The sequence below is a fragment of the Schistocerca cancellata genome, chromosome 7, assembly GCF_023864275.1.
Source record: "Schistocerca cancellata isolate TAMUIC-IGC-003103 chromosome 7, iqSchCanc2.1, whole genome shotgun sequence".
Taxonomy (NCBI): domain Eukaryota; kingdom Metazoa; phylum Arthropoda; class Insecta; order Orthoptera; family Acrididae; genus Schistocerca; species Schistocerca cancellata.
Window position 1 is genome coordinate 171754059 of NC_064632.1, and position 16829 is coordinate 171770887.

At 43.3% G+C, this 16829-nt stretch overlaps 1 protein-coding gene across 1 annotated transcript in view; it reads left to right on the top strand.

The window, feature by feature from the left end:
• LOC126092555 (BSD domain-containing protein 1-like) overlaps positions 1-16829 on the top strand; it is an 89937-nt gene that overhangs the window by 39083 nt on the left and 34025 nt on the right. The window contains exons 4-5 of the mRNA XM_049908214.1: positions 8349-8465; positions 11825-11980. Of these exons, the coding sequence (XP_049764171.1) occupies positions 8349-8465; positions 11825-11980 (273 nt within the window). The remainder of the gene's footprint in view (positions 1-8348; positions 8466-11824; positions 11981-16829) is intronic.

Here is a 16829-nt window from a genome sequence, read left to right on the forward strand (position 1 = left end):
CTGGTAGAAATCAGGTAGGATACTGAAACTCCCCACCTATTCAAAAGCAAAGTTAAAGAATACCCTGTTAGCCACTTCTCCAATAATCTATCAGAACACTGGCACTAAAGGAGGTAAATTTCACTTAACTCCAATGTTTGTAAGCATTTGAGGTTTTCCACTGTATCGACAACTGTTGGAGTTCTGTGTAAAATTCTATAAATGTGTTATTTGAAGTATTGGATGAAATAGCAGTGAATAGTGTATGAAGAGGTGCATGGCTTTTTCCAAAGTACCTGATTTCTCATAAACATAAGGTAATTCCCATAACCATTAAAGTGAATAGTTTAGTACTAACGTCTAGTTAAAATTACTTGAGAGTTGACATTTCACAAGTTGTAGATGTCCCCCCCCCCCCCCACCCCCCCATGAACCATGGACCTTGCCATTGGTGGGGAGGCTTGCATGCCTTGGAGATACAGATAGCTGTATTGCAGGTGCAACCACATCGGAAGGGTATCTGTTGAGAGGTCAGACAAACGTGTCGTTCCTGAAGAGGAGCAGCAGCCTTTTCAGTAGTTGCAGGGGCAACAGTCTGGATGATTGACTGATCTGGCCTTGTAACACTAACCAAATTGGCCTTGCTGTGCTGGTACTGCAAACGGCTGAAAGCAAGGGGAAACTACAGCCATAATTTTTCCCGAGGGCATGCAGCTTTATTGTATGGTTAAATGATGTAAGGATGTAGAGGCTTATCTCACTAGGGGTAAGACAGATACTGCCTACAGGAAAATTAACGAGACCTTTGAAGAAAAGAGAACCACTTGTATGAATATCAAGAGCTCAGATGGAAACCCAGTTCTAAACAAAGAAGGGAAAGCAGAAAGGTGGCAGGAGTATATAGAAGATATATACAAGGGTGATGTACTTGAGGGCAATATTATGGAAATGGAAGAGAACTTAGATGACGATGAACTGGGATATATGATACTGCATGACGAATTTGAAGAGCACTGAAAGACCGAAGTTGGAACAAGGCCCCGGGAGTAGATAACATTCCATTAGAACTACTGATAGCCTTGGGAGAGCCAGCCCTGACAAAACTCTACCATCTGGTGAGCAAGATGTATGAGACAGTTAAAATACCATCAGACTTCAAGAAGAATATAATAATACCAATCCCAAAGAAAGAGGTGTTGACAGATGTGAAAATTACCGAACTATCAGTTTAATAAGTCATTGCTGCAAAATACTAACACGAATTCTTTACACATGAATGGAAAAACTGGTAGAAGCCGACTTCGGGGAAGATCAGTTTGGTTTCCGTAGAAATGTTGGAACATGTGAGGCAACACTGACCCTACATCTTATCTTAGAAGAAAGATTAAGGAAAGACAAACCTACATTTCTAGCATTTGTAGACTTAGAGAAAGTTTTTGACAATGTTGACTGGAATACTCTCTCTCAAATTCTGAAGGTGGCAGGGGGAAAATACAGGGAGTGAAAGGCTATTTACATGAGACAGGGTTTTACCCATCCCCGATGTTATTCAATGTGTGTCTTGAGCAAGCAGTAAAGGAAACAAAAGAAAAATTTGCAGTTGGAATTAAAATCCATGGAGAAGAAATACAAACTTTGAAGTTTGCCGATGACAGTGTAATTCTGTCAGAGACAGCAAAGGACCTAGAAGAGCAGTTGAACAGAATGGACAGTGTCTTGAAAGGAGGATATAAGATGAACTTTAACAAAAGCAAAACGAGGATAATGTAATGTAGTCAAATTAAATCGGGTGATACTGAGGGAATTAGATTAGGAAATGAGACATTTAAAGTAATAAACGAGTTTTGCTATTTGGGTAGCAAAATAACTGATGATGGTCGAAGTAGAGAGGATATAAAATGTAGACTGGCAATGGCAAGGAAAGCATTTCTGAAGAAGAGAAATTTGTTAACATCGAGTATAGATTTAAATGTCAGGAAGTCGTTTCTGAAAGTATTTGAGTGGACTGTAGCCATGTATGGACATGAAACATGAAACATGGACAATAAATAGTTTAGACAAGGAGAGAATAGAAGCTTTCGAAATGTTGAAGATTAGATGGGTAGACCATCTAACTAATGAGGAGGTATTGAATAGTATTGGGGAGAAGAGAAATTTGTGGCACAACTTGACTAGAAGAAGGGATCGGTTGCTAGGACATGTTCTGTGGCATCAAGAGATCACCAATTTAGTATTGGAAGGCAGCGTGGAGGGTAAAAATCATAGAGGGAGACCAAGAGATGAATACACTATGCAGATTCAGAAGGATGTACATTGCAGTAGGTACTAGGAGATGATGAGGATTGCACAGGATGGAGTGGCATGGAGAGCTGCATCAAACCAGTCTCTGGACTGAAAATGTATTAACACGATTCACGTTGTCCGTCGCACTTCACATAGTGTAGACCAGGAACTGTCTGCTAGGCATGCCCGATGTAAAACTGACTGGGCACGGCCCATGCTGCCTGAGCTGTTGTTGTTCCGCCGGCAGAGGGCGCGGCCGAATTCTCGCGTGCCCTCTGGTGGACGGGACTTTACTTGCGGCAACTACTGTCCATGACGCGCCATGCCAATGTGCGCTCCCGCGATCTTTCTGGTGGCTACTGCACTTCTCCTCCTTCGGGGGGTGAAGCCACTGTGATCCACTGTTTCGGAAGGTGGAGCGCCGTGCAGTGGCGATGACCGCCACGTCCATTGGAATGCTGGAGTCGGAGGGATCTGCCAACCCTCGAACCGGAACCTTCGAATATGGTTAGAAGTGACCCACACGAAGAGGCCCCCTGTTGTCCCACCACTGGAGCCCAGGACAGAACTGACGACAAGCTGTCTAGCTCCGGATCCCGTTCCACCTTGGGAGGGGCAAGACCCAGTGGCTGGGACAATGGGGAAGGCACGACCACAGGTGAACCAGCCTCCTGAGAAACAGGGCGTGCGAGGGGGGCCGGCTCTCGCTGGGGCACCTCTAACTATGGCGATGCCGGTGCTGGAGCTACTGGAGGCTGCCAAGGCTGAGAACCATCGCAGTGTGGCGGAGTCGCAGGTGGGAGGGGCGGTAGCGTCCCCTGAGAAAACAACACTGGTGCCGACAATGGGGAAGCCTGCGCCTGAGGGGTCGGAGGGTGGGTGCCCAAACGTGGACGTAGCTGATTTTGGTGACGACATACCTCTCGGTCCCCTGCCTGCAAGGTATAGAGCCAGTGGCCATTGCGGTGCAGAACCACCGCCGGCATCCAATGTGGATTGCGACCAAACCCATGTGCCCTGACCGACATACCCGGTGGAAAGCTGGGTACCCCATTTTGCGAAGACTGGCGAGGACCAGGCCGGAGGAGGTGCAGCAGAGTCCTAGGTTGGCGCCCAAGGAGGAGCTCTGCGGGGCTGCGTTCTCCCATCGGTGTGGTCCAGTATGCCGCCAGGAAAAACGTCAATGCCTCCTCCGCAGGAAATTCGTGCACATACTTTTTCATCTGTGTCTTAAATGTGCACACCATGCGCTCGGCTTCCCCATTAGATTGTGGATGAAAGGGGGGAGAGCAAACGTGCGAAATACCGAAGCGCCTACAAAAATCCTGGAAGGTCTGCGAAATAAATTGAAGTCCATTGCCCGATACCAGGGTGACTGGCAGACCTCCCACAGGAAAGATTTTTGTGAGTGCCTGGATTGCAACTTCCGAAGTGGTTGAGGAGCAGTGAACCACATATGGGAATCGGGCATAAGTATCAATGACAATGAGCCAAAAGCCATTGAGAAACAGGCCCACAAAATCTACGTGAACACGTTCCCATGCCTGGGTTGCAGGCGGCCATGAAGAGAACGCTGACCTGGGAGACGCCTGTTGGCTCGCACACTGGGAACAGGCGGCCACCAAGTGCTCAATTTCTCTGTCAATACCGGGCCAGTACACATGTCTGCGAGCCAAGGTTTTAGTACGGGGAACACCCCAGTGCCCCTCATGTAATAACGTGAGGACCTCCCTTCGCAAACTTGCAGGAACAACCACGCGAGGAGCTGTATCATCGACAGCCAGAAGGAGAACTCCTTCCAAGACTGAGAGGCAGTCTCGTAGAACAAAATAATTACGAAGAGGGTCCGAGGCCCGGCCTGGAGGTTGGGACGACCACCCCTGCTGAACGAGGTGAACTACTTGCCAGAGAACCGGGTCAGCTGCCGTTTCCCTGGCGACTCTAGAACTAGTGATCAGGAAGCCATCAACCGCTTGGTGGGATGCCACATCCAAATGAAAACGAACTTACGATCCGGGCCCACCGGAAGAGGGGAAAGAGCGTCGCCATTGGCATGCTGTCCGATAGGGCGAAAATGAATGTCATAATGGTACTTAGAGAGGAACAAGGCCCAGCACTGCAGTCTGTAGGCCGCCCTATCCGGAATCTGAGAGGCGGGGCCAAATAACGATATTAATGGCTTATGGTCAGTGATTAACTGAAACTTCATGCCATACAAGAAAGGATGAAACTTGGTAACAGCGTAGACAATGGCCAAAGCCTCCTTTTCCACCTGGGAGTAATGGGCCTGCGCGGGACTAAGAGTTTTAGACGCAAACGCCAGTGGCTGCTCGGAGCCATCTGCATTGCGATGGGCCAGGACCGCCCCCACCCCATACTGCGAAGCATCTGTAGCCAGGACCAATGGCTTATTGGGGTCAAAAGTAGCCAAACAAGGTGCTGACGTGAGGAGGCCCTTCAACGTGGTGAACACTTGCTCGCATGCAGGCGACCAATCAAAAGGAACACCCTTGCGCAGAAGGCAGTACAGGGGGTGGGCTATGGTGAAAGTCCTGGGAATGAACCGGTGGTAATAGGCAATCTTGCCTAAAAAGGCTTGTAACTCCTTCAGCGAAGCGGGCCGCGAAATGACGACGATACCTTGGACCAAACTTCCTAGCGGCTGGATGCCGTGACGAGGAATGGTGTAGCCCACATACTCAATAGACTGTTGGAAGAAGTTCAACTTACGCAGGTTGCAACGCAGGCCCACGGACCTGAATTTGAGAAAGAGGGTTCAAAGGTTCTGCAAGTGTTCCTTCGTGCTGCGGCCTGTGACAATTATGTCGTCCAGGTAATTAATACAATGAGGGATTGTCGACGTGACGTGCTCAAGATAACGCCGAAATATCACCGGAGCACTGGATATTCCGAAGGCCAACCGCTGGTATTGGTAAAGGCCAAACGGGGTGTTGATGTCCGCCAGCCGTTTCGAGTCCTCATCAAGTGGTATCTGATGATAAGCCACTGAAAGATCGATTTTCGAAAAATATTGGCCTCCCGCCATGACAGAGAATAATTCATGAGAACGAGGCAAGCGATAGGTGTCCACCACCAATTGGGAATTAATGGTGGCCTTGAAATCGCCACAAAGACATAATTTTCCCAAGGGTTTCCTGACAATAACTAGAAGAAATGGGAATAACGACTCCAAGGACTGTCAGCCGGTCTAGCTCTGCTTTTACCAGAGGGCGGAGAGCCAAGGGGATCTGCCTCGCGCGTAGAAAATGCGGGCGAGCCGACGCCTTCAACGTTAAGTGAGCTTCAAAGTCTGAAACACGCCCCAGGCCCTCCTCAATAATAACCTTAAAGTCAGAGGTCAAAGATTCCAATGATTGATAGGGAACATCTTCGGAGACCAACTGTATGGTGTCTGCGATAGAAAAACCAAAAGCTTGAAAGGCATCCAATCCAAAAAGGTTAGCGGAGCATGCATCACTGACAACAATAAAAGTAAGAGGCTGAGTGACTGATTTGTAAGTAGCGTCGGTAGTGAATTGACTCAGGAGGGGAATGAACTGTTTACCATAACCGCGGAGCTGCTGGTAAACTAGCGCCAACTGGGGCGACCCAAGGTTGGAGTAAGTTTGTGCATTCAACAAGGAAACTGCCGCGCCCGTATCTACTTGCAGTTGTAATCGGCGTGACCGAACCGACACCTCAATAAAGAGTTTGTGTGCCGATGCGTTGGAAGCCTGGCCCGATGAAACTTCCTGAATGTCAACGTCCATGTCCTCTGTACCTGCTTCCTTCGATTCTTTTGAGGCTGAGTGGCAAACTTCAGCAATGTGTCCTTTTTTTAATTACATTTGCGACAAACGGCCCAACGCTGGGGGCACTCTGACCGATCATGATGTATACAGCATGATGCACAGGACGGTAACAGGGGCCGGCGGCTGGAACTCTGTGTACGCGCCGTGCGGGAGCGGCCGTAATGGCTGGATTGTACCGCTCGCACGTCTTCCACCCTGGACACAGTGGATGCGGCCGCGCCACCATGAACCGCCGCGACGTCGCACCACAATTCCAACTGTTGACTTGTGGCGTGAGAGACTTCATATGACTGAGCAATGGACAGGACTTCCTCAAGGGAAGGGTCTTCCAACTGCAGGGCCCGTTACCGGACCTCCCCATCAGGGGCCGAACGAACAATGACGTCTCGCACCATAACGTGGGCATACGACTCTCGCGACTGCTCCGTGATAAAATGACACTTGCGACTAAGACCGTGAAGGGTAGCGGCCCACGCTCGGTAAGACTATTGGGGCTGTTCCTTGCATTGATAGAACTTGACCCTAGCCGCCACAACATGCGTGCGGCAGTGATAATATGAAGACAGCAATGAACACAATGTGTCAAAAGACAAGGACAAGGGTTCCTGCAACGGCGCTAGCTGCCACAAAACTTGATGCAGCGAGGGAGATATCCAAGACAAGAAAAGAGCACAGAGCACGACATACCTCCGCATTGGAAACATGAAATGCCTAAAAATGCTGCCGAAGATGTGGCAACCACGGATGCTACGCTGTATGGAAGGGACTCTTGGTGTGGAATGGGTTGAAATAGAGATATTGCTGGGGGTTTGTTGGTTTGGTGTGGACGGAGGTACTGGTGGAACCATCTGGTACATTTCAATATGCATTGAACTCGTGTCCTCCATTGTTGTGCAGCTATCCCCATTTATTGCGAGGCCCATTAATTAATTCAACTGTTTCTAGTCAATTATCCACATCAGTTTTACTTGGAGCTACTTTGTATCCTCTTCCTGTCCCCTTTCCTGGTTGTAAATTGATATTGTCCCGTGTCTTTCAACTCATAATTTACAGTCTATTCCTGGAAATATTCTGGTTGTATCCGTTTCACATCCTTACAAATTGTTACATGCACTTGACTGATTCCAGTTGTGGTTCATTGATACTGTAGTTGTAAAGTACTACTTTTTTGGCTGTGTGAAGTGAACATTTTTACATTTCTTAAGATTTAAAGTGAGTTGCCAATCTATGCACCACTTCGAAACCTTGTCAAGATGTGACTGAATATTTATGCTATGTAACTGGATAGATAAAAAATCTACTCACCAAGCAGTGGCAGGAGGGCACATGTATATAAAGGTTAAGGGAATTCACAAGATTTCAAAGTCAGTGGCTCCTTCTTCTGGGAGGAATGTTGAATAGGCAGGAAGAAAGATAAAGAAAAAAAAACAACCGATGATATTTAGGAAATGGAAAGGGTTTGGAAAAGTCCCCTAGAAATCCGTGTCAGGGGAGACTTACCAGATGGGGTGAGAAGGAAGGACTCTTTCCTTACCTTCTCATCCCTGAACATGTAAATATTTCTTCTTGTTTCAGTTCCCCTTAGTATTTTGGTAATTATTGTTGCCTCATGGTGTCTCATACCTGTTTCACTGTGGACATCCTTAAATGGGTAATGTCTATTTGAGTCCATTAAATGTAATGTGTTTTCATCATAAGTGGGTTTCTGAACCTCCATTCTAGACATTTACTGTTGTTTCACAGGATGTCATGTTGTACTCTCCACTTTCAAAACTGTAATTTTCTCCAGTTGATTATGGGATGATTAAAGTTTCTGACCATGATGATAGTGTGATTGGGAAACATATGTATTAGTGAACTGAGATTTACTCTTAAAAGTTTTAAGCTGCAATTGGATGTGAGTCTATAGTTGATACAAAGATACATTGTTAGAAAAATCTATTTATGGTAATAGCACCAGCCTGCTAACAGCCAAGGATAATCACCACCTCTTGAAACAAGTGACCACACTTCACCTTAAAATGACCAATATGTCCCATAGGCAACAAATCATCAAGTAGCTGTAAAAAGCCTGTAAGGTAGCACAATTTACATAGTTGATATTCATACTCTTAATTTTATTTTGTGTCCTAAATGACAGTTGGTTTATTAGGATCAATGTCTTTATATGTATTTATTTCTGTATGTATTATTAACCGGAAATCACTAAGCAGTGCAAATTAATGCATTAACTGCTTTTAGCACCTTTAATAATGATTTCATTTTTCCATGCAGTCTGCAGAAGTGCTGGAGTTTGTTAAAAGAGACTTGGATGAGTTTTCAACAGCTGTCAAAAGTGAAGCGAGTAATGTTGTCACCAGCACTACCTCTGCCCTGAAAGATAAATTGAAGGCAAGTACTACGTCAGTATTCACATTTGTGAATTTAACCTTTTTTGTATGTGCTATACATGTTCTCACTCGTGGGGTTCCTACAGCTGTCACCGCATCCCACATATCTGTTGCTACTGATATCTGTCTTCCCATGCTTCCTCATCTTCTTCTATTTCTCTTTTTCTTGTTGTCTCTCTTACCTCATCTAATCGGGCAGACTTTGGTCTTCCTCTTCTTCTTTCCTGAGGATGGTACGTAGAGATATTCTTTGGACAACTGTCCTCTGTTGTTCAGTTGTATGGCCATACCAGATAAGCTACCTTACTTCATACGTACATACATACATTAATCCTTGTTCCATAGATCATGAATACGACATTTCGTAATGATGTGGAACGTGTCACTTTAATGTAAGTTCTATCTGTGATGCTTTCATCAGTCTGGGTTATTTACCTAATTATTGTATTTCTGACATGATCTCGCTGATGTGTTCTACACAATCGTCTGAGATATTCTATTTCTACAACTCTCAATTTGTTTTAATTTTTTCCAGTAAGCTCCCAGCACTCCTATCTGTAAATCATCATTGGCTCCTACAATACTTTGAAAGAACAACTGAAAAGACCATAGCATAGGATTTAGCTTCTGGATTATTACTTTCTCATGGGCTACTTGTTGTATTTTCCATATGATTGTTCCACCTTCTGATGAGAGTTTAAATTTGTTCCACCTTCTGATGAGAGTTTAAATTTGTTACATGCCATGAAGTTATTATCTTTCCTACATTTCCTCCACTGCACAGATGTTCAGTTTTTTAAAATATTCTGTCCTCACTTACTGTATTCTTCAAATAATTTTCTTAGCATAAAGCAGGTATCATCCTTTTCACTGGCCATCACTACCTAATCATCTGCAAAAAGCAAGGTACACAAACATTGAGTCTCTGTTATCTGAATGCATGTTCTCACATATTTCATGTTCCATAAATCTAAGTGTTTCTGGAACAATGTAGAAGACAAGCAGCACCCTTGTTTTAATCCTCTTGTAATTTTAAAAGGCTGTGACAAAATTTTAATCCCATTTTGTTTAGACACTCTGTAAACTTTTACAGGTTGCATATATTTCTAGCATATGCCTTCTTGAGATCTATGAATAACTGCACATGTTCATATTGAAAGACCATGAGTATTTTCCTCTGTTCCTATTTTTTGTGTGTAAGTCCATTTTATGTAATGAAGAAAATGCTAGGGAAAAGGTACTATAATATTGTAGCTTTGATTTGGACTGTGTGGCTTGCCTACATTGCTCAAATGGTAAAAATTTGTGTGCAAGAAACCAAGAACCTTGTATGGATCCTGATCAGCCAGTGTATTGTTCAAACGTGCAGACTGTTAGAGATGTGTAACCTCCAATATTTTTCTGGCATCTCCACTTTATCTTAAAAGATTTGATTTTCAGTGCTGCTTGTACACCAAATGCATGCATGTTACTACAGTTTTAAATTTGTTGTGCCAATTTTAATCATTTGACACTAGATTGTTTTGAGTAGAAGACACGTGGTATAAGGATTAAAGGAAACCACTCACCATGTAGTTGAGATGTTGAGCAATCAACAAGCTTGCAAGCAAAATTAAGTTGTCACTAAACTTTCAGGTAGAGTACTCCCTCAGAGTTAACAAAAAAGTGCACTCCCCCCCCCCCCCCCCCCACACACACACACACATACTCTCTCTCTCTCTCTCTCTCTCTCTCTCTCTCTCTCTCTCTCTCTCTTTTGTTTTGCCCTCACCTCCCCCAACAGATTAGAGAAGTGAATGAATGAAAATGAAAATGTGGCAATAATTAGAGTTAGCAAGCTTCCAAGAAATAGTTTTGAAAAAACATGAGTTTTTCTGTAACATGTGAAAACAACAGAATTTTGCGATAGGAAAGAGGAAAAGGGATGAATATAGAGGGTTAATAACTATGGGTGAGCGGTTAGTGTGTAACTGCCTTAGGTAGAAAATTTGGTTGGCTTCCAGTTCCAATATAGATTTTTCCTTCCAAGGAAGACTGAAACAGTCTGTATTCAGTCTCATTAGGTCATTTGAGGAGCTTATTGAAGGAGACATAAGCTCCCATTAATGACTGCAATATTGCTGTAGTACACATCTACATGATCACTCCGCAATTCACATTTAAGTGCTTGGCATTCCACTTCAGTACAGCTGTAAAATGATGTCTTGCGCAGAGTATGAAGCTATGGTAAAGAGAGAATAGGTAGAAGTTGTGGTGATATAGGCATGTGATGCTTTCAATAAGTAATAAGTGGATCGGAAATGGCAGTTGATCATTTGGTCTTAAAGGCATGTAAAATTTGCCCTCTGAAGTTTATTTCCTTATCATTCTCCCATCTTCTGAGAATTGGAAAGATAAGATTGTGTGTGTTTCATTCATTGTATCCCTCTGTCACTTGTTGTGACACCTGACTTTTATGTGATAGCATGCCTAATCTCAAGATGAAATTACTTTGCAGCTTCAAAGTTGGACACATGTTAGTAATGCGATCTATTTCAGGTGGGCGTGGTGTTAAAAAATTATCACCTTCATCTGTGTTTGGCAGTGAAGATCTTCAAAGACACTCTTAATTGAATTTCTTGTTCCATGAGACAGGTACACAAAATACTGCCGTAACAATATTAAAAACCTCAGCACCTATGTCATAGCCACAGTTATCTTGTTCTTCATATTTTTAACAGTGTCATTAGTAATGAGGGAATTCTCTCAACCCTTTCAGACCAGGAATTGTGTTGGTACACTCTTGGTTGACTATGTTCTTATTGGCTATATGTTAAAAGTTAAAACTGTGAGCTAGACTGGGTATCAAATAAAGGCTTCTGGCCTTAATGCAAAGTACACACACACAAGCCACAAGAGCTGGCTCTCTGCTTCTATCTGTCATTGGCTCCACTCTGTTCCTTCCAAATTGCATCATTTTCTGTTATACCTGTTGGCGGTGGGCCGAAGGGTGTAGTGGTTTGGTGGCGGGCTGAAGGGTGTAGTGGTTTGGTGGTGGGCCGAAGGGTGTAGTGGTAACTGTTTAATCATTGCATCTGCTGATCTTACTTTTCTTCCTATATGCCATACGCTTTCACACAGTTGTATTTGTCCACCTCATTCATTTTTCTGTTCTCTTGTGCCAAGGCAGAGTTCCAACTGCAGTATCCATTCAGACACTATTCTACAGCTGATTATTCTTTATTCCATTCTACACCAATGTTTTAATGTGTTCCACAAAGGCGAAGATTGCTAATTCAAATTTTGTATATTCCCAATCAAGCATCAAACAGCAAGGAGTTGCAGGTGCTGTGACATATAGTTTTTTCCTCCCATTTACAGCTGGATGAACCAGAATCAACAGCGAACACAGTGAAGCGTAGTTTCTCGTCATTCCTGGGCCAGATGAGTAATGTGCTGAATCCAAGTCCACAGGATGATGATGAGGAAGCAATTGTCATATTTGATGCCGAACCTGTCCCACTTACAAAATTTCAGGTCAGTTCACACTTGTCAAGTATATTTACTTTGAGATTTGTGTTTGTTGCTTTTTCTAGTTTTTATATTTTAAGTGTATTAAATTGCATTCTATTTAGATAAATTAGAATTTTTCTGAGCTGTTAAAAGAGTTGGTTTAGCACAAGTTTAAGAAGAGGAAAAATATGCCCCTGTAAATTTTCTGACCCAATAATGTTGCTTTTTGATTACTGCAGCAATTTCATTGTAACAACAAATTTTCTAGTTCAAAATAAACATTTTCATAAAAAACACAATTTAGTATTTCACTAGCATTTATTCAATAGTAAGTACATTGATGATCACCCAAAAATCTACACACTCAAACAACTATAGTTCGTATTGACTTTCTGAGGTTGTTATGCAGAATTCAAGTGAGAGACATCCCAGAGGTTTTTGCCAAACCTTAACAAGTGACTGTTTGGTGTGTAGCAAGTGCTGTTCAGAGTCCAAAATGCTAAATGCCAATGACATTCAGATCACTGCTTACTACTACTAACAGTATTGTATGACAACATCCATTCCCCCTTATTTCATGGTTGTATGTATAGTCGTAAATGGAGCATCTTTATATTATTGAAATACACTTCTACAGCATAAGGAAAACATAGATTGTTACTCACTGTGAAGATGACATGTTGAGCTGCAGACAGGCACAACAAAAAGACACTTACACATTAGCTTTCAGCCAAAATCTTCCCCAGAAAAGGAACACACACACATTCATTAAAACAAGCAAGCATATGTCACGCACACAACTGGCATCTCTGGCAGCTCAGACTAGAATGCAGCTATCATGTAGAAGGGAAGCAGCAATCGGGAGGGGGATGGGAAGGGGAAGGGATAACATGCTTAATTTCAGTGGCTGCTTCAGTACCCGAGCCATCTGGATCCTTCCCTCCACCACCAGCTTTTCTGATCTGCACAGATGGGAGCTATTCTTAAAACACGTTCTCTGATCCCAGCCTCGCCTTACAGTAACATGTTGTTGCCACGCCATCCACCTTTTCCACTCTTTCTGGTCTATCACCTCCTCCCTGTTCTCGTCTCCTCACCCTCTTTGTGCGGAACCCTCTGCCAGCACACCTACCTGTCTTCCCCTTTCCCCCACACCTCTCATTTTTACCCCCTCCCTCCTTCAAACCTTCCCACCCCCCACATCCTCCCAACACTGCACCTGTTGGCAGTCTAGTCCCTGAACAATCCACCAGAGAGCACCCTTCTCTTCCACCTATCTTTACTGTGCTTTCCCTTCCCCTTTCTTGCCCCTTCCAAATTGCAGCTTCCATTCTACATGACAGTTGCATGTTGCATTCCAGTCTGAGCTGCCAGAGATGGCAGTCACATGTGGATGAGGTGTGCTGTCTTGTGTGAATGAATGTGTGCGCGTGCACGCGCACGTGCGTGTGCGTTTTCTTTTCTGAGAAAACTTTGGCCAAAAGCTAATGTGTAAGTGTATTTTGTCGTGCATGTCTGCAACTCAGTTTACCATCTTTACTGTGAGTAGCAAGCTGTCTTTTCCTTATAATGCTGATATTCCAACTGGAGTTTCCATTGTTTAAAATGACTTCGGTCTATTAAAACTGCAACACCACAAAGATGGCCTACAACAGAGATAAAATTGACATGGAGTGTACATCATATTTGGATATGCCAGTAGTAAACATTTCAGCACTATCACACAAGATAAACAGGAGTAATGCCAGAATGAGATTTTCACTCTGCAGTGGAGTGTGCGCTGATATGAAACTTCCTGGCAGATTAAAACTGTGTGCCTGACCGAGACTCGAACTCGGGACCTTTGCCTTTCGCAGGCAAGTGCTCTACCAACTGAGCTACCGAAGCACGGCTCACGCCCGGTACTCACAGCTTTACTTCTGCCAGTACCTCGTCTCCTACCTTCCAAGCTTTACAGAAGCTCTCCTTAATCTGCCAGTAAGTTTCAAGAGTAATGCCATCTACATTTTGTGTGTAATGAACAACTGAACAGTGGTTGTCGGAATGAGGCAGTGGCAGGATTGTGGCTTATCGAGACTGTGGATTATCGTTCTGAGAAATCACTGCTCACATCTATGGAGATCCCACAACCGTTGAGCGACTATGGAATGAACCATAACTTAAGCTCTCGACACCTAATTTTTGCTCAGTTCCATGACAGGACTGAGACATAACACTTCAGGGTTCAGCTCCGGGCATTATGGTGTGGGGTACCACTGGGTACTCAACAAAATCACCTCTCTCACAAAATCACCTCTCTCTCTCACATAACAGTATTACTATGTTATAAATGTCAAAAATTTTGACGTACTTCTATATTAGAGTAGAAACAAAAACTAACTGCAAGGATGCCAGTAACAATAAAAGCAAGAGAAAATAGTCAGGCACTGGCTTCTGATAAAAATATCTGTCACAGAAATGGTCCCCCCCCCCCCCCCCCCCCTCTCCCTACCGAGCGAGGTGGCGCAGTGGTTAGCACACTGGACTCGCATTCGGGAGGACGACGGTTCAATCCCGTGTCCGGCCATCCTGATGTAGGTTTTCCGTGATTTCCCTAAATCACTCCAGGCAAATGCCGGGATGTTTCCTTTCAAAGGGCACGGCCGACTTCCTTCCCCGTCCTTCCCTAATCCGATGAGACCGATGACCTCGCTGTCTGGTCTCCTTCCCCAAACCAACCAACCAACCCTCTCTCCCCTCCATACTTCCCAAGATGCCTCCTTATTCTAACAGATCAGGAAGTGCATGCTAAACAGGAACACAAAATCTACATTCACCTTACTTATAAGTGGCTGGCATTTGTAGTGGGATGTACATGCCTTCATAATAAATATAACATTATCATTGGTCTCTGTATGAGAAATATTCAGGCATATAAAATACTATACTTATGAATTATAAAGTAAGTGTTTTTGGTTTGCGTCTAGGATGAAGTGTGGTGTTATAACAAATCAAGTAAAGCCCATTTGCAGAGAGCCCAACACCATTTGGAGTTGGAATAAAAGAGAGCATCACTGTATTTATCAGTGCCAACAAGAAGGAAATGTGGGAATTCCAAGATTTCATAAATTGTCCTACAGATTTGACACTGTATTTCAGAAATAAATTTAGTTTCTCCAAACAATAACTGGGGCCAGAGACTGATATTTTGTAATTGCCTTCCAAACTCCAGTAATTCAAACAACATAGAAAAAAAAGGAGAAAAAGAAACTAAAGCACTTGCAGTTATGAATATTGCCAAACTGAACATTATTTTGTGTTGTTTTAAGTCAGCCAGATGCTGAATCTGTTAAGCTAGAGGTGTGTGGTATGCATGCAAAGGCAAAAAAGCAGTAACAAGTTACAAAATAAATTTTATAGGTACAAAATCTACTCGCTAAGCAGTGGCATGAAAAAACACATATGAAAGTAATGGAAATGTGCAAGCTTCTAAAGTCATTGACTCCTTTTGGCAGAGGAGTTAAAGGGAAAGGAAGAGGGATGAAGGAAAAGGACTGGTGAGGTTCAGGAAGTGCAGAGAGTTATGGAAAAGTCACCTGAACCCCAGGTCATGGGAGACTTGCTGAATGGGATAAGAAGGAAAGACTGTTGGTGTGTGTGGTATGTATGCAAATGTGAAAAAGCAGTTACAAGTTACAAAATAAATTTTATAGGTACAAAATCTACTCACTAAGCTGTGGCATGAGAAAACACAAATGAAAGTAATGGAAATGTGCAAGCTTCTAAAGTCATTGACTCCTTTTGGCAGATTTATTATTTTCGAGAAGAAATTTGGTGTTACTAAACAACTTCTGCAACTCTTTGCAGAGTTCTTCTATGTCTCAATCAAAGTGTAAGCATTTTGGTGTGTGGGTTTGAATTATTTCCATTGAATATTTTTCAGTTTCTTTTTTAACACAAGTCTTGCTAATCTGTCTGAGATTTATTCAGTATCCGCAATATTTTTAATTCTTTTATTTATAGTGAAATTTATATCTAAATTTCCTCCCTGCTCTGTTCCTCTGTAATAAAACACATGTCCTGATGTATCTAGTTGGTTTCCATTTTTTGCCACCCTTCTGATAACCTTGATGTATCCTATTTGATCATCCACCTCCACTAATCTTTCTTTGAATCCATAAGTTCTGCAGTGTATTGCTGCTAACTATGCTGACAGCAGCCTTGGCTCAGCATGAGTGTTTCCCAGTCTCAGAGTGTGGGATCAACACAAGAAGTCTCCATTCAGTACCATCATTTAACAGTCATTTAGTTTGTATACAACTTGTTATGTATTCAAAGCTAGTCTGAGAGGTTGTAGACATTTGCTTACCATGTTGTCTGCTGTATTCGTTGGTGAGTAGCCCACAAAGAAACCTGTCAAGATGGCTACCTTTTGGCCGCTAACAGGTGCATGTTGTGAAATCTTTATTGTTATGGTGCTATGACCATACCAATACAAGTGCTGCATTTGCTTGTAAATCAAATTGTAACATCCTTTAGAATTTTAAGTTATTTTTCTCTGCAAAGTAATTAGCCACTTTTGTGTGTATTCTCTCCTGAAAACTGTTGATGGAGACCGGCTGCCCCTGAATTTATCACAGTCTTGGTCTTACTCGCACTAGTTGTTTAAGGGAGGTTCTGGAGTAGTTGATGCACTTCAAGTTTGTCTGAGTCACAGAATCCAGGAAGCTCTAGAGTTGATTTTCCTGTCAATTTCAGTTCAGCTGACCTTACTATAGGCAGCTAAGAAGTAGGATTTCCTACATGGGCAGTAAGTATTTCCTGTAGTTTCTGACCTTGGGAAGTTTCCCTTATGGAACAGGCCAGGTAGAATTCTATTGTACAATACAGTACT